The sequence below is a fragment of the Esox lucius genome, chromosome 9 (assembly GCF_011004845.1).
Source record: "Esox lucius isolate fEsoLuc1 chromosome 9, fEsoLuc1.pri, whole genome shotgun sequence".
NCBI classification, from domain to species: domain Eukaryota; kingdom Metazoa; phylum Chordata; class Actinopteri; order Esociformes; family Esocidae; genus Esox; species Esox lucius.
In genome coordinates this window covers 243,711-265,783 of record NC_047577.1, presented here as the reverse complement: position 1 = coordinate 265,783, position 22,073 = coordinate 243,711, and the positions used below count along the sequence as shown (strand labels likewise).

At 38.9% G+C, this 22,073-nt stretch overlaps 2 protein-coding genes across 2 annotated transcripts in view; one reads left to right on the top strand and one right to left on the bottom strand.

The window, feature by feature from the left end:
* Positions 1-3,836: 3,836 nt before the first annotated feature.
* On the top strand, positions 3,837-8,314 carry gng13a (guanine nucleotide binding protein (G protein), gamma 13a). Its single transcript, XM_034294164.1, has 3 exons — positions 3,837-4,217; positions 7,089-7,186; positions 7,765-8,314. Exons 2-3 carry the CDS (start codon positions 7,089-7,091, stop codon positions 7,868-7,870), a joined length of 204 nt encoding a protein of 67 aa, XP_034150055.1. The 5' UTR covers positions 3,837-4,217; the 3' UTR covers positions 7,871-8,314.
* Positions 8,315-10,270: 1,956 nt separating this feature from the next.
* chtf18 (CTF18, chromosome transmission fidelity factor 18 homolog (S. cerevisiae)) overlaps positions 10,271-22,073 on the bottom strand; it is a 28,353-nt gene continuing 16,550 nt past the window's right edge. Inside the window, 5 exon segments of the mRNA XM_034294166.1 lie at positions 10,271-10,562; positions 13,647-13,655; positions 17,153-17,167; positions 19,813-19,855; positions 20,780-20,944. Of these exon segments, the coding sequence (XP_034150057.1) occupies positions 10,441-10,562; positions 13,647-13,655; positions 17,153-17,167; positions 19,813-19,855; positions 20,780-20,944 (354 nt within the window). The 3' untranslated portion in view covers positions 10,271-10,440.

Here is a 22,073-nt window from a genome sequence, read left to right as displayed (position 1 = left end):
AGATCTATATGGTGATGTCATATTAATCCATATATTCAGATCCATATGGTGATGTCATATTAATCCATATATTGAGATCCATAAGGTGACATCATATTCATCCATATGTTCAGATCCATATGGTGATGTCCTATTAATCCATATATTCAGATCCATAAGGTGATGTCATATTAATCCATATATTCAGATCCATAAGGTGACGTCATATTAATCCATATATTCAGATCCATAGGGTGATGTCATATTAATCCATATATTCAGAAACATAAGGTGACGTCATATTAATCCATATGTTCAGATACGTATGGTGATGTCATATTAATCCATATATTCAGATCCATAAGGTGATGTCATGTTAATCCATATGTTGAAATCCATATGGTGATGTCATATTAATCCATATGTTCAGATCCATAAGGTGACGTCATATTAATCCATATGTTCAGATCCATATGGTGATGTCATATTAATCCATATATTCAGATCCATAAGGTGACGTCATATTAATCCATATGTTCAGATCCATATGGTGATGTCATATTAATCCATATGTTCAGATCCATATGGTGATGTCATATTAATCCATATATTCAGATCCATATGGTGATGTCATATTAATCCATATGTTGAAATCCATATGGTGATGTCATATTAATCCATATATTCAGATCCATATGGTGATGTCATATTAATCCATATGTTGAAATCCGTATGGTGATGTCATATTAATCCATATGTTCAGATCCGTATGGTGATGTCATATTAATCCATATGTTCAGATCCGTATGGTGATGTCATATTAATCCATATGTTCAGATCCGTATGGTGATGTCATATTAATCCATATGTTCAGATCCGTATGGTGATGTCATTTACGTAAATCCTTAAATTCTGATCCATAACATGTCATATAGTCTCCTACACTCCTTCTGTGATCCTTATGTTGATAATAATGAAATTAAACAAATAATAATTATAGTAATAGAATTGATTATGATGATAATCATTTAAGCAAGACAATGGAATAATGCCCTGACTGTGTTCTATAGTGTAATATGTATTAATAAGAAGAATATTGACTTTTATTTGTATGCTCTTTATAAAACAGGTAATGCTGTAAGTGGACTAAAGATGAGTGGAGGTTGAGCTGATGTTGGTTGAATAAAGTTTAGGTATTTGTTGATGTGAGATTGAGCTGATGTTGGTTGAATAAAGTTTAGGTATTTGTTAATGTGAGGTTGAGCTGTACAGAAATGCTCAGAATAAATGTTTAACTAAAACCCACATGCCTACGGAACCAACTTTATTTAAGTACATCTTCATTTACAAGAAATTCCTACATCTATCATATAAAAATATCTTACAATAGCCCCAACTTGCACAGAATGTATCCACAATGTTCCGTGAAGGTTCTTCCTTATGCCTTTAGAAAAATTACTTTAATGGAACATTCTGAGAACAGTGTGGAAAATATTTGTTTATATGAACCAAAAGAGAGCCTTTTGGGAATGTTGCTATTTTGGTAAGGTAGAATCGCAAGGTTTTGAGAATGTTGTTCAAATAACCTATTGAAATAATTTTACCTGAATTTGAGAGCTTTAATGTACCGTTTCCCTGTGGTTTCTATTTCCCTTTCATACATTAACTCGTGGAGAACATTCTAGGAATGTTATATACATGAATTACTATGTCAGTAAAACTGCTCAAAAGGTTAGATGGAGATGTTAGAAAAGGTGAACTTCAAAACCTGTGACAGACAATCAATTAAAATGTATATGACATAAACCACAATAGATTGGGGTTCCCAAATGTTTTGTTTTCTTATATATAAACCATGTAAATTTAGAAGCATGACTGACTGACTGACTGTCTGTCTGTCTTACTTACTTTGTCTGTCCTTCCACCCAAGTGACCAGTGTTTAAATCTCACTGCAGACATAACAAATTATGTTCAGGGAAGACAAACATGTCACTGACTGCAATCTTCAGTAGCTACATTACAGGAAGCCTGAAATAAAACTGTTTCACTGGCTACAACCTTCAGTAGCTACATTACAGGAAGCCTGAAATAAAACTGTTTCACTGGCTACAACCTTCAGTAGCTACATTACAGGAAGCCTGAAATAAAACTGTTTATGGTTATATTGCAACTATTTCTGGTGGATTTTTGAAGTACGCATCCGTGCATGATTTTTGGGGTGATAGCCTATAGATCACAACCCATTGCGCAGTAAAAAATGAGGGGTTTCCAGGATTCTTTCTTTTCACTTGACGAAATAGTTATCTTCACCTATATTGAGTTATTGTTTCAATGTTATTCATGAATGAAAGGAAAACAAACGTGCCATGAAATGAAATAGCGTTGGCTGTGTTAAATGAATCTTCAATCTTGCTAACAATTGCTCAATTAGATTATTCCAAGTAGTAAGTCCGTACTATCTTACTACATACAACACAGTACGTACTTCACCATAATCAGCGAAGTACGTACTTGTAGTATGCGATTTGAGATTCAGCCAATGCTTTCGATTTCCTGGTAGTTCACATAGCGTAGTGGTTAGCAATTCAATTGTTATTCTATGGACGACCATCTACAGTAATCTCTAACTTCCGTTAAAAAAAAGAGTTGTTTCCCACGTTATTCCAGCTAAAATGTAATGGCTGTGATAAAAGTTCCATTTGGAAACTACATGGAGGTGGACTGACTACCAGCAAGCCCCGTGGTCTTATGGGACAATCCCTGCCTTTCTAAGTTTTGACCCCAGTTCGATTCCCCTCTCAGACGTTTTTGTCAGAAATATATCCACTCTGTACTTCTCTGCCGTCGCACAACAATTTATATTCACTCTGTAATACCACGAATCTCATATTTAAGAGTGTAATTGTATTATGTGACCCTTGTATACTTCCTTTGATACTGTTTTCTAAAGAAACGAACCAGCCATGGAGTGGTTGGTGTCATTGTTGTCAGTATAGGTGCAGTATAGAGTTAGCCATCTACAGTAATCATTGTACAAGAGTACACTTTACTTCCGTTAATAAACGTTCCGTTTGCCCACGTTATTTCAGCAAAAATGTAATGGCTCTGATAAAAGTTACATTCCCGCTGTTTAAATAGTCTGACAGAGAAAACCAGGGAACGAAACCAGCCAGGGACAACAATCATCCTAATCGCGGGCCGGCTGAACATGGCTTGGTTACTTTTCCGGTTGGACTCCAGGAAAGCTCACGCCATCCTCTGCTGTGTTCACTGGAGGGTGGACAATCGGGTTGTGATTTTATGTATTTGTATTAATATTGTTGTATGTTTGCCTCACGTTTTCCCTCCCTAAATCCCGATTATGGCCTTGCTTTACCAGGCAATAACAGCAGTTTTGGCATCGACGCACAGCTCATCAAGCCGGTTCTGCTTCTAATCACTTGCTCAACCAAATACTAATGCTGTACAATACATTGAGAAGACTGTTATCATGAATGAATCCTAAATAATGATATAAATAACAAGTTAGAGAAAAACAGATCACACACCGAGGGAATTAAATTTTATGCAACTGTTATTCACGATTGTCCTATATTCACAGCGTCCGCATCAATATTCGGAAACATATAATACTATTTATAATAGAATTTACTCCTAAATAACACAATTAAATTATAAATTATCTGTCAAAAAATTATCAAATATCTGAGGCACTTGTTTGAATCTCCTTCCCCCCGTTTCATATTTGAAAGTTAAACTAGCGGTGGGATCAGACTCTGTTCAGACAAACTTACACAGGAAAACCTTGACCCCAGCCAGCTGCTTAATTTGCCTGACAGGATTTCCATGCATCCTCCCTCTCACTCCTTCCATTTCTCCCTCTCTGCTTGTTTGACTACCAAATACAGCGGCGCCACTCCCGGGGGAAGAGCGAGGAAGGGAGTGTCTGCTGGAAGAGAGGGAAGCAAATCTACAGACGGACGATAGGAGCGGATTAATAGATTTTTCTCGCAGTATTCGGTTTGTCTTCCCCGAGATGCTCAAGCGTTCCTGACCGTCCATAACTCCGCGACTGCTCGACATTAAAGGTCGAAACTGCCATCGGTCTTTCTTTTTACGTTAGGCTACTTTAGATTTTAATCGCGAGGCCTTCTGTCTGGGATATTGCTGGGACAGCAGCTCGTCTGGATCCGAACACAGCCTCGCAGCTAAGAACCGCCCGGTCTCCGGTAAAACTGTAAGGACTACAAACACTACGTTCTTCGTCTTCAGGTCTGCGCTGGTCTGAAGGTCCTTTAATAGGAATCTTATGTCGATACATTATATTATCACAGTGCCGATCCCGGACACTATTCTGTTCTAATCTACTCTGTATTCTATTTTACCTTTAATGTCTTTGTTCATTAAGACAACATTGTATTTCAGGCCAGATTAGATAGTGTTTATGTAAATAGGGCAGGTTAAAACATAAAGCATTACTCTTTGATTTGCATATGGCAGATTAAAACAGAGCATTATTTGTTTATTTAAATACTGATTAAAATACGGAGCATTATTTATTTATATAGGGCAGATAAAAGACCGACGCATCACTGCATCACAAAAGCTCTGATTTTATCTCGAGAAAAAGTGATAAAGATAAAGTGAAACGGTATCCCTTCTGTTTCTGTTGTCAGTGTGATTTAACAGAAATGAAGCTTACAACGACTTGGTTCAAGCTAAGGCCGGGAGATCATAGTGTGTAACTTACAGTAAATAAAAACCTACATAGCCACAATCAATATTTTGTAAAGCATGTAATCAGGAATTATCTTGACCGAGTCATAGCCTACAGCCTGTTATTGGTTGTGTTCTGATAAATAGAAGATATTAACTGAGCTATAGGCCTACAACCTGTTATCGATTGTGTTCTGATATATAGAAGATATTAACTGAGCTATAGGCCTACAACCTGTTATCAGTTGTGTTCTGAAATATAGAAGACATTAACTGAGCTATAGGCCTACAGCCTGTTATCAGTTGTGTTCTGATATATAGAAGATATTAACTGAGCTATAGGCCTACAACCTGTTATCGATTGTGTTCTTATATATAGAAGATATTAACTGAGCTATAGGCCTGTTATCGGTATCTGCTATGCTAGAAAGGATGCTGCTGGATGTGTGAACGCATAGGCTTGTAATGACCTAAAAACGTCACACGACCTAGTTTCGTAGAAAAAAAGCCCATGTTTTTCTATCCTTGTGGAGAACTGAGACCTAACCCAGAATCTAGGTTCCTTAAATCGAACCTTGACCTCAAAAACCTAACCTTTATCGTTAAACTTAGCCATAACGCCAGACCCTAATGTAATGTCTAAATCTAAAAGTTACCCCAAATCAACATTTGTAAGTTTTCTTAAACACCACATTTAACAATAGATCTGGATGCGCATGCACGCACTCACAGGTTTGATTCTTAATCTGTCTGCAAAATCAACCCATAATGTGTTAATATGATGTCTGTCATGGGTGTTTATTCTTAATGTGTTAATATGATGTCTGTCATGGGTGTTTATTCATAATGTGTTAATATGATGTCTGTCATGGGTGTTTATTCATAATGTGTGTATATGATGTCCGTCATGGGTGTTTATTCATAATGTGTTAATATGATGTCCGTCATGGGTGTTTATTCATAATGTGTTAATATGATGTCTGTCATGGGTGTTTATTCATAATGTGTTAATATGATGTCCGTCATGGGTGTTTATTCATAATGTGTTAATATGATGTCTGTCATGGGTGTTTATTCATAATGTGTTAATATGATGTCTGTCATGGGTGTTTATTCATGTGTTAATATGATGTCGGTCATGGGTGTTTATTCATAATGTGTTAATATGATGTCTGTCATGGGTGTTTATTCATAATGTGTTAATATGATGTCCGTCATGGGTGTTTATTCATAATGTGTTAATATGATGTCTGTCATGGGTGTGTATTCATAATGTGTGTATATATGATGTCTGTCATGGGTGTGTATTCATAATGTGTTAATATGATGTCCGTCATGGGTGTTTATTCATAATGTGTTAATATGATGTCCGTCATGGGTGTTTATTCATAATGTGTTAATATGATGTCCGTCATGGGTGTTTATTCATGTGTTAATATGATGTCCGTCATGGGTGTTTATTCATAATGTGTGTATATGATGTCTGTCATGGGTGTTTATTCATGTATATGATGTCCGTCATGGGTGTTTATTCATGTGTTAATATGATGTCCGTCATGGGTGTTTATTCATAATGTGTTAATATGATGTCCGTCATGGGTGTTTATTCATGTGTTAATATGATGTCCGTCATGGTTGTTTATTCATAATGTGTGTATATGATGTCTGTCATGGGTGTTTATTCATAATGTGTGTATATGATGTCCGTCATGGGTGTTTATTCATGTGTTAATATGATGTCTGTCATGGGTGTTTATTCATAATGTGTTAATATGATGTCCGTCATGGGTGTTTATTCATAATGTGTTAATATGATGTCCGTCATGGGTGTTTATTCATAATGTGTTAATATGATGTCCGTCATGGGTGTTTATTCATAATGTGTTAATATGATGTCTGTCATGGGTGTTTATTCATAATGTGTTTATATGATGTCTGTCATGGGTGTTTATTCATAATGTGTTAATATCTCTGTCATGGGTGTTTATTCATAATGTGTTAATATGATGTCTGTCATGGGTGTATTCATAATGTGTGTATATGATGTCTGTCATGGGTGTGTATTCATAATGTGTTAATATCTCTGTCATGGGTGTTTATTCATAATGTGTTATGATGTCTGTCATGGGTGTTTATTCATGTGTTAATATGATGTCTGTCATGGGTGTGTATTCATAATGTGTGTATATATGATGTCTGTCATGGGTGTTTATTCATGTGTTAATATGATGTCTGTCATGGGTGTGTATTCATAATGTGTGTATATATGATGTCTGTCATGGGTGTTTATTCATAATGTGTGTATATGATGTCTGTCATGGGTGTGTATTCATAATGTGTTAATATGATGTCTGTCATGGGTGTGTATTCATAATGTGTGTATATGATGTAGATGGAGGAGTTGGACTTGCCTCAGATGAAGAGAGAAGTGGAGAGTCTTCAGTACCAGCTAGCAATCAGCAGAGAGAAGTCTTCCATCACTGTTACAGAGTATGTACTAGTCCTAAATCACTGTTACAGAGTATGTACTAGTCCTAAATCACTGTTACAGAGTATGTACTAGTCCTAAATCACTGTTACAGAGTATGTACTAGTCCTAAATCACTTTTACAGAGTATGTACTACTCCTAAATCACTGTTACAGAGTATGGACTAGTCCTAAATCACTGTTACAGAGTATGTACTAGCCCCAGTCCTAATCAAAAACCACAGTTGAAGAGTATGTACTAATCCTAACTTTCACCAGTGTGGGTTCTACCTGTGTGTGTTTTCTACCAGTCTTGAATGTTCTCTCCCAGACTGGTGAAATGGATTGAGGGGTGTGTTCTAACAGAGTGTATGTTCTCTCCCAGACTGGTGAAATGGATTGAGGGGTGTGTTCTAACAGAGTGTATGTTCTCTCCCAGACTGGTGAAATGGATTGAGGGGTGTGTTCTAACAGAGTGTATGTTCTCTCCCAGACTGGTGAAATGGATTGAGGGGTGTGTTCTAACAGAGTGTATGTTCTCTCCCAGACTGGTGAAATGGATTGAGGGGTGTGTTCTAACAGAGTGTATGTTCTCTCCCAGACTGGTGAAATGGATTGAGGGGTGTGTGTGTGATGACCCGTTCCTCAACCCAGAGCTGATGAGGGCCAATCCCTGGGTGGAGAAGGGCAAGTGTGTAATCCTCTAACAGACAGAGACACGCACACACCCACCTGTACGCCTGACGCCACACCCACCTGTACGCCCGACGCCACACCCACTTGTACGTCCGACGCCACATCACCTGTCGTCCGACGCCACATCACCTGTCGTCCGACGCCACATCACCTGTCGTCCGACGCCACATCACCTGTCGTCCGACGCCACATCACCTGTCGTCCGACGCCACATCACCTGTCGTCCGACGCCACATCACCTGTCGTCCGACGCCACATCTCCTGTCGTCCGACGCCACATCTCCTGTTTGTCCGTCGCCACATCTACTGAATGCTGACACCAAGATGCGTCCTTTGTTCAGATCTTGTTGACGTTTTCATTAATATTTCACTTGTTATTGTCATATCTGCCCTGATTTCCTGATCTCTCCCTGTAAACAAATGTGTTTATTTATTAAAAGATACTGATGCCATAATTGCTTGGCCATCTGTCAGTGTGTTTTAAATGGTTTCACTGTAAGATCCAAGCGAATAACATGTCACATGTTTTGAACAACAGGTGTTCACTGACAGTGTAGAGTTAGGGTTTCTGTTCATGCTTGACACCTGTATGTAAATGCGGCCGCAATCAGAATGTGTACCAGATCAGAGCCAAAGAAAACTTAAAATCAGGTGTAAACCAAGCTACACACTATTTTTTACAATAATTCTGGAGACTCCGTAAATTATTCCTATTCAAACTTTTTTCTCCAAAACCTAACACTTTACATAACCCTAACCCCAACCCCATTCTAACTCCATACCCTAAACCTAACCCCAACCGAATTAGGGATGTCACAATACCAGAATTCTGAACACTAGTACAATACCATAGAAATTACACAAATCTCAATACCCATTTGATAACATGGCAAAGTAGGATAATACATCAATAGTGTATTTTATTAAATTAACAATTAACATTAAAGCATAATTTATTAATTTTTAAGGAACATTCAAAGATTGTTCTCGAATCAACAAGTGCATGGAACTTTGGCCATTCATTTATGAGAGGGGAATTAATCTCAACTAAATGTTTGGGTGGCAAAATTATGAACCATGGCATGCAGAGAAACTACGCAGTCTGTGGAGACAACTATTATCATCATTTTGTGACAAGTGTAATTATTCTCCGGTACAATCAATACTACTGAACGTTTGAGATCAGAACTGTTTTTTTAAAACTTTGGAACGGAAGTATTGATTCTCATGAACTTCTACCCAAAACCTAAAGTGAAAATAGCATTTTTCTTCAAGGGCAAAAAGACACATTACCCTTGTTTGACTATACTTGCTGACAGGTTAAGTCTCAACCTATACGTAGTGTACAGATCTGTTACACAAATGTATTTAAACATCCATGTCTATGGTTTTAACTCAAACACATGCCTTCCTGTCTACCAACATGGATATTTGAGATGTGAGTATATCATTTACAGCACTAAGAGTCAAGGCTCTATGAAATCTGTTGGACATTCAGCCTGTAGTAAAGGCACTATTCAGTATGTATGGTCAGTGTGTAGTAAAGGCTCTATTCAGTATGTATGGTCAGTGTGTAGTAAAGGCTCTATTCAGTATGTATGGTCAGTGTGTAGTAAAGGCTCTATTCAGTATGTATGGTCAGTGTGTAGTAAAGGCTCTATTCAGTATGTATGGTCAGTGTGTAGTAAAGGCTCTATTCAGTATGTATGGTCAGTGTGTAGTAAAGGCTCTATTCAGTATGTATGGTCAGTGTGTAGTAAAGGCTCTATTCAGTATGTATGGTCAGTGTGTAGTAAAGGCTCTGTTCAGTATGTATGGTCAGTGTGTAGTAAAGGCTCTGTTCAGTCTGTTGTATATTCAGCCTGGAGTAAAGACTCTATTCAGTATGTATGGTCAGTGTAGTAAAGGCTCTGTTCAGTATGTATGGTCAGTGTGTAGTAAAGGCTCTATTCAGTATGTATGGTCAGTGTAGTAAAGGCTCTGTTCAGTATGTATGGTCAGTGTGTAGTAAAGGCTCTATTCAGTATGTATGGTCAGTGTAGTAAAGGCTCTGTTCAGTATGTATGGTCAGTGTGTAGTAAAGGCTCTGTTCAGTCTGTTGTATATTCAGCCTGGAGTAAAGACTCTATTCAGTATGTATGGTCAGTGTGTAGTAAAGGCTCTATTCATTTTGTATGGTCAGTGTGTAGTAAAGGCCCTGTTCAGTCTTCAGTAAAGGCTCAATTCAGTCTGTAGTTCAGATTCAAGTTTAAAGGCAATGTTCCCACATTACCAGAGCTCTTATCTACTGTAAAATCTGCATGTTAGCAAATTCAGAAATTAACATTACATTTCCTTTAAACTATCTGTGACCCTTCAGATTAAATATAGTCCTTAGCAATTGAGTTTTGTTAAAAAGATACAAATCTGAGTTTGCCGCTTAATCACACTTTTTATTGGCTGTTTCCACTGTTATTCAAATACACCGTTTTTATTGGTTGTTTCCACTGTCAATCAAAAAGAATAAAGAGGTTGTTTGACAAAAGGGCTCATGGTCATTGAAACACTAACAACTAACTTAACATGTGTAAAAAGGGGTCTATTACAGCAGTTCTCTGATGTAAACATTACGTCGCACAGCGTTGGACACGCCCTCGTTGAAACGGAACCACACTTCACTGTTGCCAACCGCTGTCCCCATGGCAACCTCCACACAAACCTCACCTACCAGGAGAAAGAGACAACACACACACAGAGCAAGGCAGTTAACCCTAACAGTGACTGTAGAACGTCTGATTCCATTGGAAAATACCAGATGAGGGAGAATTCAGTCTTAAAAAGCAGCAGAACCAAAATATATACCTTCTCTTGATTGTCCCGCATCAAATTGTTTTCACTTGTCTGGCAGTGACCGATAAATTTGTACATCGTTTTGACTTGTCCGGTAGTGACGTGTAATGTTTACATCGTTTTGACTTGTCCGGTAGTGACGTGTAATGTTTACATCGTTTTGACTTGTCCGGTAGTGACGTGTAATGTTTACATCGTTTTGACTTGTCCGGTAGTGACGGGTGATGTTTACATCGTTTTGACTTGTCCGGTAGTGACGGGTGATGTTTACATCGTTTTGACTTGTCCGGTAGTGACGGGTGATGTTTACATCGTTTTGACTTGTCCGGTAGTGACGGGTAATGTTTACATCGTTTTGACTTGTCCGGTAGTGACGTGTAATGTTTACATCGTTTTGACTTGTCCGGTAGTGACGTGTAATGTTTACATCGTTTTGACTTGTCCGGTAGTGACGGGTAATGTTTACATCGTTTTGACTTGTCCGGTAGTGACGTGTAATGTTTACATCGTTTTGACTTGTCTGGTAGTGACGTGTAATGTTTACATTGTTTTGACTTGTCTGGTAGTGACAAGCACCGTTTTATATTTTTGTTATAGCCTGGCCTAGTAGTCTACATTTCATCATAATGACATCCCTCATTTCAAACGTTGAAGGGAGTAGATGCACATAAATCTGTCTTCCGTTATTTCTTTATTGATGAATCAAGTAGCCAGCCTGGTCTTAACGTTCATTCAGGCATATAAAAGTAGCTATTTGGAATGTCTGAATGACAGTAGGCTAGTAACTTCTATCTTCTTGCAAAACATCTGAAAGTATTCTATATCCATTGTGACTGACTACAATAGATCCTGACCTGTATTAGACTTCCCCGTAGGTTTGGCTGAGAAAATCTACTTATTTCTGATACCATATCTCCAGAGGCAACAACAAAAAATAGGCCATTTTAACCCTTCTACAGTGGTCTGTGCAGGAAACCGTCAGGCCCAGTTTAAACAATGTTAACTGACTGGTGCAGGAAACAGTCAGGCCCAGTTTAAACAATGTTAACTGACTGGTGCAGGAAACAGTCGGGCCCAGTTTGAACAAGGTTGACTGACTGTTGTCCACAAAGGACTGTATAGGAAGGAGGTGGTTACTTCTGGTTTAGATTTAGTATTATAAACCAGGTGCTTACAATTTTGAATGCTGATTGGCTGATATATGAGAATAAATACCACAGGTATAACACCACACCAAAGTTTACAATAATAAATCCATAGGTAACTGGTTTATAATAGCAATAAGGCATCTTGGGGCCAATATGCCATTACTAAGCACTGTGTCCAGGCACTCCTAATGTATTGCAACTAAAATTAACTGTTAGCAGTGGTATATTGGCCATATTTCACACTCCAACCTACAGCTTTGGTACATACAATTGTGCTCAAAAGTTTGCATACCCATGGAGAATTGCTAATATATGTACCATTTGTAAAGAAAACATGAGTGAGCAGGCAAAACACATGCATTTTGCTTCTTACGGGATTCACATTCAACTGTGGGTCATAACAGAATGGCACAATCATAAAACAAAACATGGCAACAAAGAAAAGAACGAACTGATCTCTGTTCAAAAGTCTGCAAACCCTTAGTTCTTAATACTGTGTATTGACCCCTTTAGCATCAACGACAGCGTGCAGTCTTTTGTAATAGTTGTCTATGAGGCCCCACATTCTTGCAGGTGGTATAGCTGCCCATTCATCTTGGCAAAATGCTAAGATTTTGGTTGTCTTGCATTAACAGCATGTTTGAGATCTCCCCAGAGTGGCTCGATGATATTACGGTCAGGAGACTGAGATGGCCACTCCAGAACCTTCACCTTTTCCTGTTGTAACCATTGGAGGGTCAACTTGGTCTTGTGCTTAGGGTCATTGTCGTGTTGGAAAGTCCAAGAGCAGCTTTCGTGCAGAAGAATGCAAATTGTCTGCCAGTAGTTTTTGATAACTTACTGCATTCATCGTCCCATCAATTTTCACAAGATTCCCTGTGCCTTTAGAGCTCACACACCCCCAAAAAATCAGTGAGCCACCACCATGCTTCACAGTGGGGATGGTATTCTGTTCACTATAGGCCTTGTTGACCCCTCTCCAAACATACTGCTTATGGTTGTGACCATAAAACTCTATTTTGGTCTTGTCACTCCAAATTACAGTGTGCCTGAAGCTGTGAGGCATGTCATAGTGTTGCCATGCATATTGTAATTGGGCTTTTTTGTGGCATTGGCGCAGTAAAGGCTTCTTTCTGGCAACTCGACCATGCAGGTCATTTTTTTTTCAAGTATCGTCGTATTGTGCTCCTTGAAACAACCCCACAGTCTTTTTCCAGAGCAGCCAGTATTTCTCCTGAGGTTACCTGTGGGTTTTTCTTTGTTTCCAAAACAATTCTTCTGGCAGTTTTGGCTGAAATCTTTCTTGGTCTACCTAACCTTGGCTTGGTATCAAGAGATCCCTGAATTTTCCACTTCTCAATAAGTGATTGAACAGTACTGACTGGCATTTGCAAGGCTTTGGATATCTTTTTATATCTTTTTCCTTCTTCATAAAGTTCCACTACCTTGTAATGCTGGTCTTTTGACAGTTCTTTTCTGCTCCCCATGGCTCAGTATCTAGCCTGCTTAGTGCATCAACATGAGAGCTAACAAACTCATTCACTATTTATACACAAACACTAATAGCATTTAACCCTTGGTAGCCTATGGGGATTTCGGCGTGATTTCACTACTTGGACATTTTGGGTCCTAGATTCATTTCTGTAACAGATACAACCTATTATGATGTATCCTGGTAATAACAACCCCTCTGGCTACAATAATAACACATAAAAACAGACTTCTGGGTCACTATTTATAAAACTCATATATCATATATAAAAAATCATATATAAAAACCCAAAGGTGTCGGAAATGCACCTTTAATTGCCATTTTCACCTCTGTGTGTGTCACCTTGTGTGTCTGTAACAAGGCAAAACATTCAAGAGTATGTAATCTTTTGATCAGGGTCATTTGAGTGACATCTGTTATCATTATGATTTAAAAAGGAGCCAAACAACTATGCATGGCTTCATATGATCACTATCCTTAAATAAAAGACAGTTTCTTTCAAAGCCAAAATTTCACAACTTCTGCCAGGGTATGCACACGTATTAGCACAAATGTGTGTGTGTGTGTGTGTGTGTGTGTACAGAGTTAGGGAGTAACGGATTACAAAAAACAGTAACTGTAATCAGTTACATTACCAACAAAAATATTGTAATCAGATTACGATTACGTTTTACATTTTAGAAGGAGATGAGGTCCTGGTCCACACCTGCGGATTACCTGGTTTGGGGGGCCCGTTGCTGTCCCTGTCCTTGTCCACCTGGTCATACTTCTGACCTAGTCTAAAATCAAATAGACTCTGGATTTAGCCCAGAGAAATTTATTAATTATTCCAATTAAAATCTCACCCGGCACAGCCATATCTCACCCCTCTGAGCCTGGGTCCTCTCTAGGTTTCTTCCTAAAATTCGACCTTCTTAGGGAGTTTTTCCTAGCCACTTAAATTCAACACTACTGTTGTTTGCTCCTTGGGGTTTAAGGCCGGGTGTCTCTGTAAAGCACTTTGTGACAACTGCTGTTGTAAAAAGGGCTTTTTAAATAAATTTGATTGATTGAGATTACAGATACTTTTGAAAAAATGTATGATTACTTTTGGATTACTTCAATTGAAGTAAAGTAAAATAATGAAGACACGTTGTATGTTTGAGTTTATTATATAATGTAATAAAAACATTGTTATTTGAACCAAAATATGAAATGCTCGCCTCAGTTGTGTGTGATCATCATGTGTGCAAATGTGGACGCTCACAACCAGTTTAGTGATGGAGGAAGCACTAGTTAAAATGTCTCCAGTTTTGGTTGGTTGGATGGCTGGTAAAAACAGAGTGTATCTTCAATAATATTAGCCGAGTCATATAACATTTTATTTAGTTATCTACTCGACGCACAATTCTCAGAACAATGATAGGCAATAGGCCTACCTGGTGGGGCAATAGGCCTATACAGTGGGGGGGGGGGGGGGGGGAGTATTTAGTCAGCCACCAATTGTGCAAGTTCTCCCACTTAAAAAGATGAGAGAGGCCTGTAATTTTCATCATAGGTACACTTCCACTATGAGAGCCACTATTTTTTCCCCAGGAAATCACATTATAGGATTTTTTATGAATTCATTGGTAAATTCTTCCCTGCACCAGGCTGGGAAGACTGAATCTGCAATAGGTAAGCAGCTTGGTGTGAAGAAATCAACTGTGGGAGCAATTATAAGAAAATGGAAGACATACAAGGACCACTGATAATCTCCCTCGATCCGGGGCTCCACACAAGATCTCACCCCGAGGGGTCAAAATGATCACAAGAACGGTGAGCAAAAATCCCAGAACCACACGGGGGGACCTAGTGAATGACCTGCAGAGAGCTGGGACCAAAGTAACAAAGGCTACCATCAGTAACACACTACGCCGCCAGGGACTCAAATCCTGCAGTGCCAGACGTGTCCCCCTGCTTAAGCCAGTACATGTCCAGGCCCGTCTGAGGTTTGCTAGAGAGCATTTGGATGGTCCAGAAGAGGATTGGGAGAATGTCATTAGGTCAGATGAAACCAAAATAGAACTTTTTGGTAAAAACTAAACTCATCGTGTTTGGAGGAGAAAGTATGCTGAGTTGCATCCAAAGAACACCATACCTACTGTGAAGCATGAGGGTGGAAACATCATGCTTTGGGGTGGTTTTTCTGCAAAGGGACCAGGACGACTGATCCGTGTAAAGGAAAGAATGAATGGGGCCCTGTATCGTGAGATTTTGAGTGAAAACCAGCAAGGGCATTGAAAATTAAACGTGGCTGGGTCTTTCAGCATGACAATGATCCCAAACACACCGCCCGGGCAACGAAGGAGTGGCTTCGTAAGAAGCATTTCAAGGTCCTGGAGTGGCCTAGCCAGTCACCAGATCTCAACCCCATAGAAAATCTTTGGAGGGAGTTGAAAGTCTGTGTTGCCCAGCGACAGCCCCAAAACATTACTGCTCTTGAGGAGATCTACATGGAGGAATGGGCCAAAATACCAGCAACAGTGTGTGAAAACCTTGTGAAGACTTACAGAAAATGTTTGACCTCTGTCATTGCCAACAAAGGGTATATAGCAAAGTATTGAAATTAACTTTGGTTATTGACCAAATACATATTTTCCACCATAATTTACCAATCCTACAATTATTTTCTCATTTTGTCTCTCATAGTTGAAGTGTACCTATGATGAAAATTACAGGCCTCTCTCATCTTTTTAAGTGGGAGAACTTGCACAATTGGTGGCTGACTAAATACTTTTTTGCCCCACTGTATCTTTTTCAAGTTTCAATGTTTATTTGTCAAATGCTCCGAACAACACAGCCAGACCGAGGTAAAGTTGGTTTTATATTCAGAGATTCAACAGACATTCTACAGACATTCAACAGAGATTCAACAGAGATTCAACAAACATTTAAAGCAAACATTTACTGATAACTATGACTGATCAAACAATCAAACACAGATGTTATGCACATTCTCTAACATTGAAAAACGCTATTATATTGCAATAACTTTTTCAAAAAGTATCACAGCAACTTCATTCCAAGTTCAAAATATTCTCCAGTAGGCTGGAAAACTTTAACAACCTTTAATTTGATCGAAATTATGCACATACATTGTATTAAGAAATTACTGTTATATCGCAATAACTCTTAAAAATTTCATAATAGAAACCTCATTCCAAGATCAAAATATTCTACCCTAGGGTGGACAACTTTTAAATTTGATTTTATCCAGAAATCACAACTAGAACCTTCAAAATTGAAGTTATTGCAGTTTTATTGCAATAACCTTTTCAAAAAGATTAATAGAAACTTCATTCCAAGTTAAAAATATTCTCCAGTAAGCTGGACAACTTTTACAACCTTTAAATTAACATTTAAATGTTTACTTCTAATGTCTGTTGAATCTCTGTTGAATGTCTGTTGAATCTCTGAATATAAAACCGACTTCACCATAGTCACAGCCAGGACGAGTTGCACCAATAAACTTTTACAGGAATTATTTAATAGATTAGGCAAATATTTGTTAGATAGCTGTAACATGGCAGTGCCTTCAAGATAAAACATTATATGGAATTGAACACGACATTTGAGGAGAAAAGGTGTGTTGGGAAGCACTCTGCCAAAGGATGATTATTTGAATTTGACGCGGCTACATCAACTCCGTCCATACAGGTAGGCCATGTGATTCTGATGCTTTGCATCTCTGAAAATTGTGTTCATTGGTTATCATCGGCTGCTGATGTCATTTACTTTAAGCTAAGAATTCAGGTTTATAATCACAGTTTATTTCTTTCATTTGCGTTTTGAAAATCCATCACTGGTGGCCACAATAACTGCAGGTTACGTTCGCGTGGGTAAATCTTATTTCTATGCAGGTGATCAGGTGCATTCGCGTGCTGGGGTTTTCTGCAACATTTTGACAATGTTGGTTGTGGAGCAAATCATCAGACTACTGCAGATTTAGTTTACACGCGAAAAGCTACGGATATCTTAATTTTTATTGTACCCTTTGAGTAATTGCCATTTATTTCTCAACAGTGTTTTGAAGCAATTAAAAACATGAATAAAACACAAATAACAGAACAGGCTTAAGCATAATTACATTTTGGGTTATGTTCAGAAAAAAAGTCAGATTCTGGAAGATCAAGGTTTATTGGAATAATTGGAATGACTGAATATCTGACAGACATTTAGCGTGTAATGTTGAGATGTAGCCCAATCATATTCAAGTAAAAAGCAATGGTTTAGAAAACCATTTCCAAAGACACTGTAGCGTACACAACCCATAAGGTAAAATACAAATTTTGTTTTAGGCCAGCTATGTAAACTCTAAAATTGATTGATCACAATCAGTTGGTTATAGGCTATTCCTATTTGTTTTCCAATGCCTCTTAATATGAAAGTAATCTAAAAGTAATTCAAACTAATCATTAAGTTACTGAGTTTCAGTAATCAAAAGGTTACGTTACTGATTACAAATGTGTACAGGTAACTCGTAACTGTAACAGATATATATATCTGTATATAAATATATATATATATATATACAGCTCCGGAAAAAATTAAGAAACCACTGCACCTTTTTCTTTCCTTTCCAAAAAGTTGAAAAGGAAAGTTTTGAGTGAGGAACAGAAGCGTTCAATTTGCAGTGGTCTCTTAATTTTAACCCTTCGGTAATTACCTGTAGAAGATATCTGCCGGGGAGCCTTCCAGTGTGTGTGTGTGTGTGTGTGTGTGTGTGTGTGTGTGTGTGTGTGTGTGTGTGTGTATATATATTAGGGGAGTGCAAAGCAGCCAGTATTTGTATCTGTATTTGTATTTGTTAAGGGGGAAAAAGTATTTGTATTTGAGTAAAATTCAAAATAGGCGTAAGAATTCCGTTTTTTTTTTTTTAGAAGAACTCCTCTTCCTGAAAGTTATAAATTGCCTTTGGAACCTAGTTAAGGTACAAACATCTATTAAACATCTTAACGCAGTTAAGTTTTTTCGCTCAGCCGAGCGCTCTCTGTTGCTGTGTGGAGAATGGAGATGTGTGGAGCAGCCTGTGTCAGTTACCGCTTTTATTCTTTTCCCCTCCCCCGACTGATGTCACTCACTCATCCGGGCATGTACTGGGTCTCATGAGAAAACGCAGCTTTTTATATAACGGTTTTCTTGTTCCCGAATACAAATATTTTTAAAGTATTTGAAATAAGTATTTGTAAAAACCACGTTATTTGTGCCTTTCCGAATACCGTATTCAGGTTCGGCTCCACCCCTAATATATATGTATATATAGTGAGTACACACCTCACATGAACTTAGGAGGACATGAGTTCTTGGCCCACACCTGAAGAGTACCAGGCTTGAAAGACCAGTGGCTGTCCCTTTCTAAAGTCCTCCTGGTTGTGTTGCAGATCAAGACGATACCTGACGGTTTCAGCTGACACTGGGCTGACACCTCCCCCTCCCCCATGTTTTCCCTTTCCTTGTCCATCTGGTCATGCTTCCGACCTGGACTAAGTTTAAATAGGCTCTAGATGCATTTATTAATTATTACAATTGTAATCTTAATATGTTCACCTGGCACAGCCAGAAGAGGACTGGTCACCCCTCTGAGCCTGGGTCCTCTCTAGGTTTCTTCCTACATTTTGGCCTTCTTAGGGAGTTTTTCCTAGCCACTGAAATTCAACACTACTGTTTGCTCCTTGGGGTTTAAGGCCGGGTGTTTTGTAAATGCACTTTGTGACAACTGCTGATGTAAAAATACATTTATTGATTGATTGAGTACACCCCTAAGTGAAAATGTCCAAATTGGGCCCAATTAGCCAATTTCCCTCCCCGGTGTCATGTGACTCGTTAGCGTTACAAGGTCTCAGGTGTGGGAGCAGGTGTGTTAAATTTGGTGTTATCGCTCTCACACTCCCTCATACTGGTCACTGGAAGTTCAACATGGCACCTCATGGCAAAGAACTCTCTGAGGATCTAAAAAAAATAATTGCTGCTCTACATAAAGATGGCATAGGCTATAAGAAGATTGCCAAGACCCTGAAACTGAGCTGCAGCACGGTTTGTCAGGACAGGTTCCACTCAGAACAGGCCTCGCCATGGTCGACCAAAGAAGTTGAGTGCTCAGCGTAATATCCAGAGGTTGTCTTTAGGAAATAGACGTATGAGTGCTGCCAACATTGCTGCAGAGGTTGAAATGATGGTGGCCACACTTTGGGCCCAAATTGGAAATTTTCACTTTTGCTGCCAGTGGTTTAGACATTAATGGCTGTGTGTTGAGTTATTTTGAGGGGACAGCAAATGTACACTGTTATACAAGCTGTACACTCACTACTTCACATTGTGTCACATGAAAAGATATACTCAAATATTTACAGAAATGTGAGGGGGGTACTCACTTTTGTGAAATACATATACATATATATATATATATATATATATATATATATATATATATAAAGAGGGGTAGTTACCTGTAGAAGATATCTGCTGGGAACATCCCTCTGGATCACAACACGGCCAAAGAAATCCACCTCGGCTGCAACATGAATTTTATTCATAAAATGGCTCATTGAAAGTTAGCGTCTTTATCAGTTCTGTAACTCAGAGTGACTGACACCTTCTGTTATTAACCTGCTTTCAGAGCATCTCCCTCCATCCGCTTACATTGGTTGGTTCGATTAGAGGCCCAAAATGGCCAGAAACAAACTACATTTGTTCTGAGAAATGAAGGCTATTCCATGTGAGAAATAATGGCTATTCCATGTGAGAAATAAAGGCTATTCCATGCGAGAAATAAAGGCTTTTCTATGTGAGAAATAACGGCTATTCCATGTGAGAAATAACGGCCATTCCATGTGAGAAATAACGGCCATTCCATGCGAGAAATAATGGCTATTCCATGCGAGAAATAAAGGCTATTCCATGCGAGAAATAAAGGCTTTTCCATGCGAGAAATAAAGGCTTTTCCATGTGAGAAATAACGGCTATTCCATGTGAGAAATAACGGCCATTCCATGTGAGAAATAACGGCCATTCCATGTGAGAAATAAAGTCTATTCCATGCGAGAAATAAAGGCTATTCCATGCGAGAAATAAAGGCTTTTCCATGTGAGAAATAACGGCCATTCCATGTGAGAAATAACGGCCATTCCATGTGAGAAATAAAGGTTATTCCATGTAAGAAATAAAGGCTATTCCATGCGAGAAATAAAGGCTTTTCCATGTGAGAAATAACGGCTATTCCATGTGAGAAATAACGGCCATTCCATGTGAGAAATAAAGGCTATTCCATGTAAGAAATAAAGGCTATTCCATGTGAGTTATTAGCAAGAAACAGCCTTGCCAATAAAAATATGAGATTAAGATGTACAAAAGAACACAGCCAATGGACAGAGGAAGATTGGAAAAAAGTGTTATGGACAGACATCTATGTTTGTATATGTATATATATTTACCCTGATCTCCACCACTGTATTCCTCAGGATGTTCTCAAGCCTCTGTTGGTGGTTCCTAACAGATGATGTCACCACCTTGGGCCGGTTCTCCTGCTCCTCTTGTTGGTGGTTCCTAACACATGATGTCACCACCTTGGGCTGGTTCTCCTGCTCCTCCTGCACCTGCTGAAAAACAGAAACACTAAATTCACAAATCAAAACAAAGCAGCTCTAAGCCTCTTAAAATCAGTTACTATAATTCTGCTATATTAATGTTTTTCCATGCATTTCCCTTATGTATTTCTATATTTCTATAATACTGCTATATTGATATTTTTCCAAGCATTTCCCTTCTATATTACTGCTATATTGATGTTTTTCCAAGCATTTCCCTTCTATATTTCTGGGATTGGTTTTACCATATAAAATGTTTGGCTCATTTCTCCACACAATGTAAATTATGTCCTCATGCATCATATTCAGATTAATCTCACCAGAGACACATTAGACCATGTGTATACAAACATTCCAGAGGCACAGTTTCAAAACACAGACTGGAGTTTGTTCACCACTCAAGCCACCCTTGACTCCCATACGGACATATGCTTCCTCTGTTCTGGATTACATCAACAACTGCATCAACAATGTCACGACCCATAAACTAATAAAGACATTCCCCAACCAAAAGCCGTGGATGAACAGAGAGGTCTGACAACTGCTAAAGGCACGCAACCCTGCATTCAGCGATGCGGAGGCCTACAGCTCATCCAGGACAACCCTAAAAAGGGACATCAAGACGGCTAAACATGACCACAAACTGCGGATTGAAGAGCACTTCAACAAAAACTCTGAACCCCGACATGTGTCAGGGCATCCAAGCCATCACAGACTACTGCCCTAAGAACCCTACCCCCACAGCCAGCGACTGACGAATTAAACAGGTTCTACACACACTTCGACAAGGACAACAAAGCCTTTAAAGCTGAACTTCCCCCAGACATCCCCACCTCAGACTATCCACCGTAGAAGTGTGGTCTGCACTGAGCAGGGTGAATGCACACAAGGCTGCTGGTCCTGATTGTGTCCCTGGGCGTGTGCTCAAAACGTGCTGGGAAGCTAGCCAAGGTCTTTACTAACATTCTCAACATGGCCCAGGCGGATGTCCCAACATGCTTCAAGACTGCAACCATGGTGCCAGTGCAGAAGCAGTCAACTGTGTCTAGCCTGAATGACTTCCGACTGGTTGCACTCACCCACACAATCATGAACGCTTCAAAAGACTAGTTCTGGTCCACCTTAAGTCCTGCCTCCTCCC

Bases quoted from the DNA above. Each gene is read 5' to 3' on its own strand.
- gng13a (XM_034294164.1), top strand. From the start codon at position 7,089: ATGGAGGAGTTGGACTTGCCTCAGATGAAGAGAGAAGTGGAGAGTCTT. The intron at 7,187-7,764 runs GTATGTACTAGT...GTTCTCTCCCAG, and splicing joins TCTTCCATCACTGTTACAGA to ACTGGTGAAATGGATTGAGG.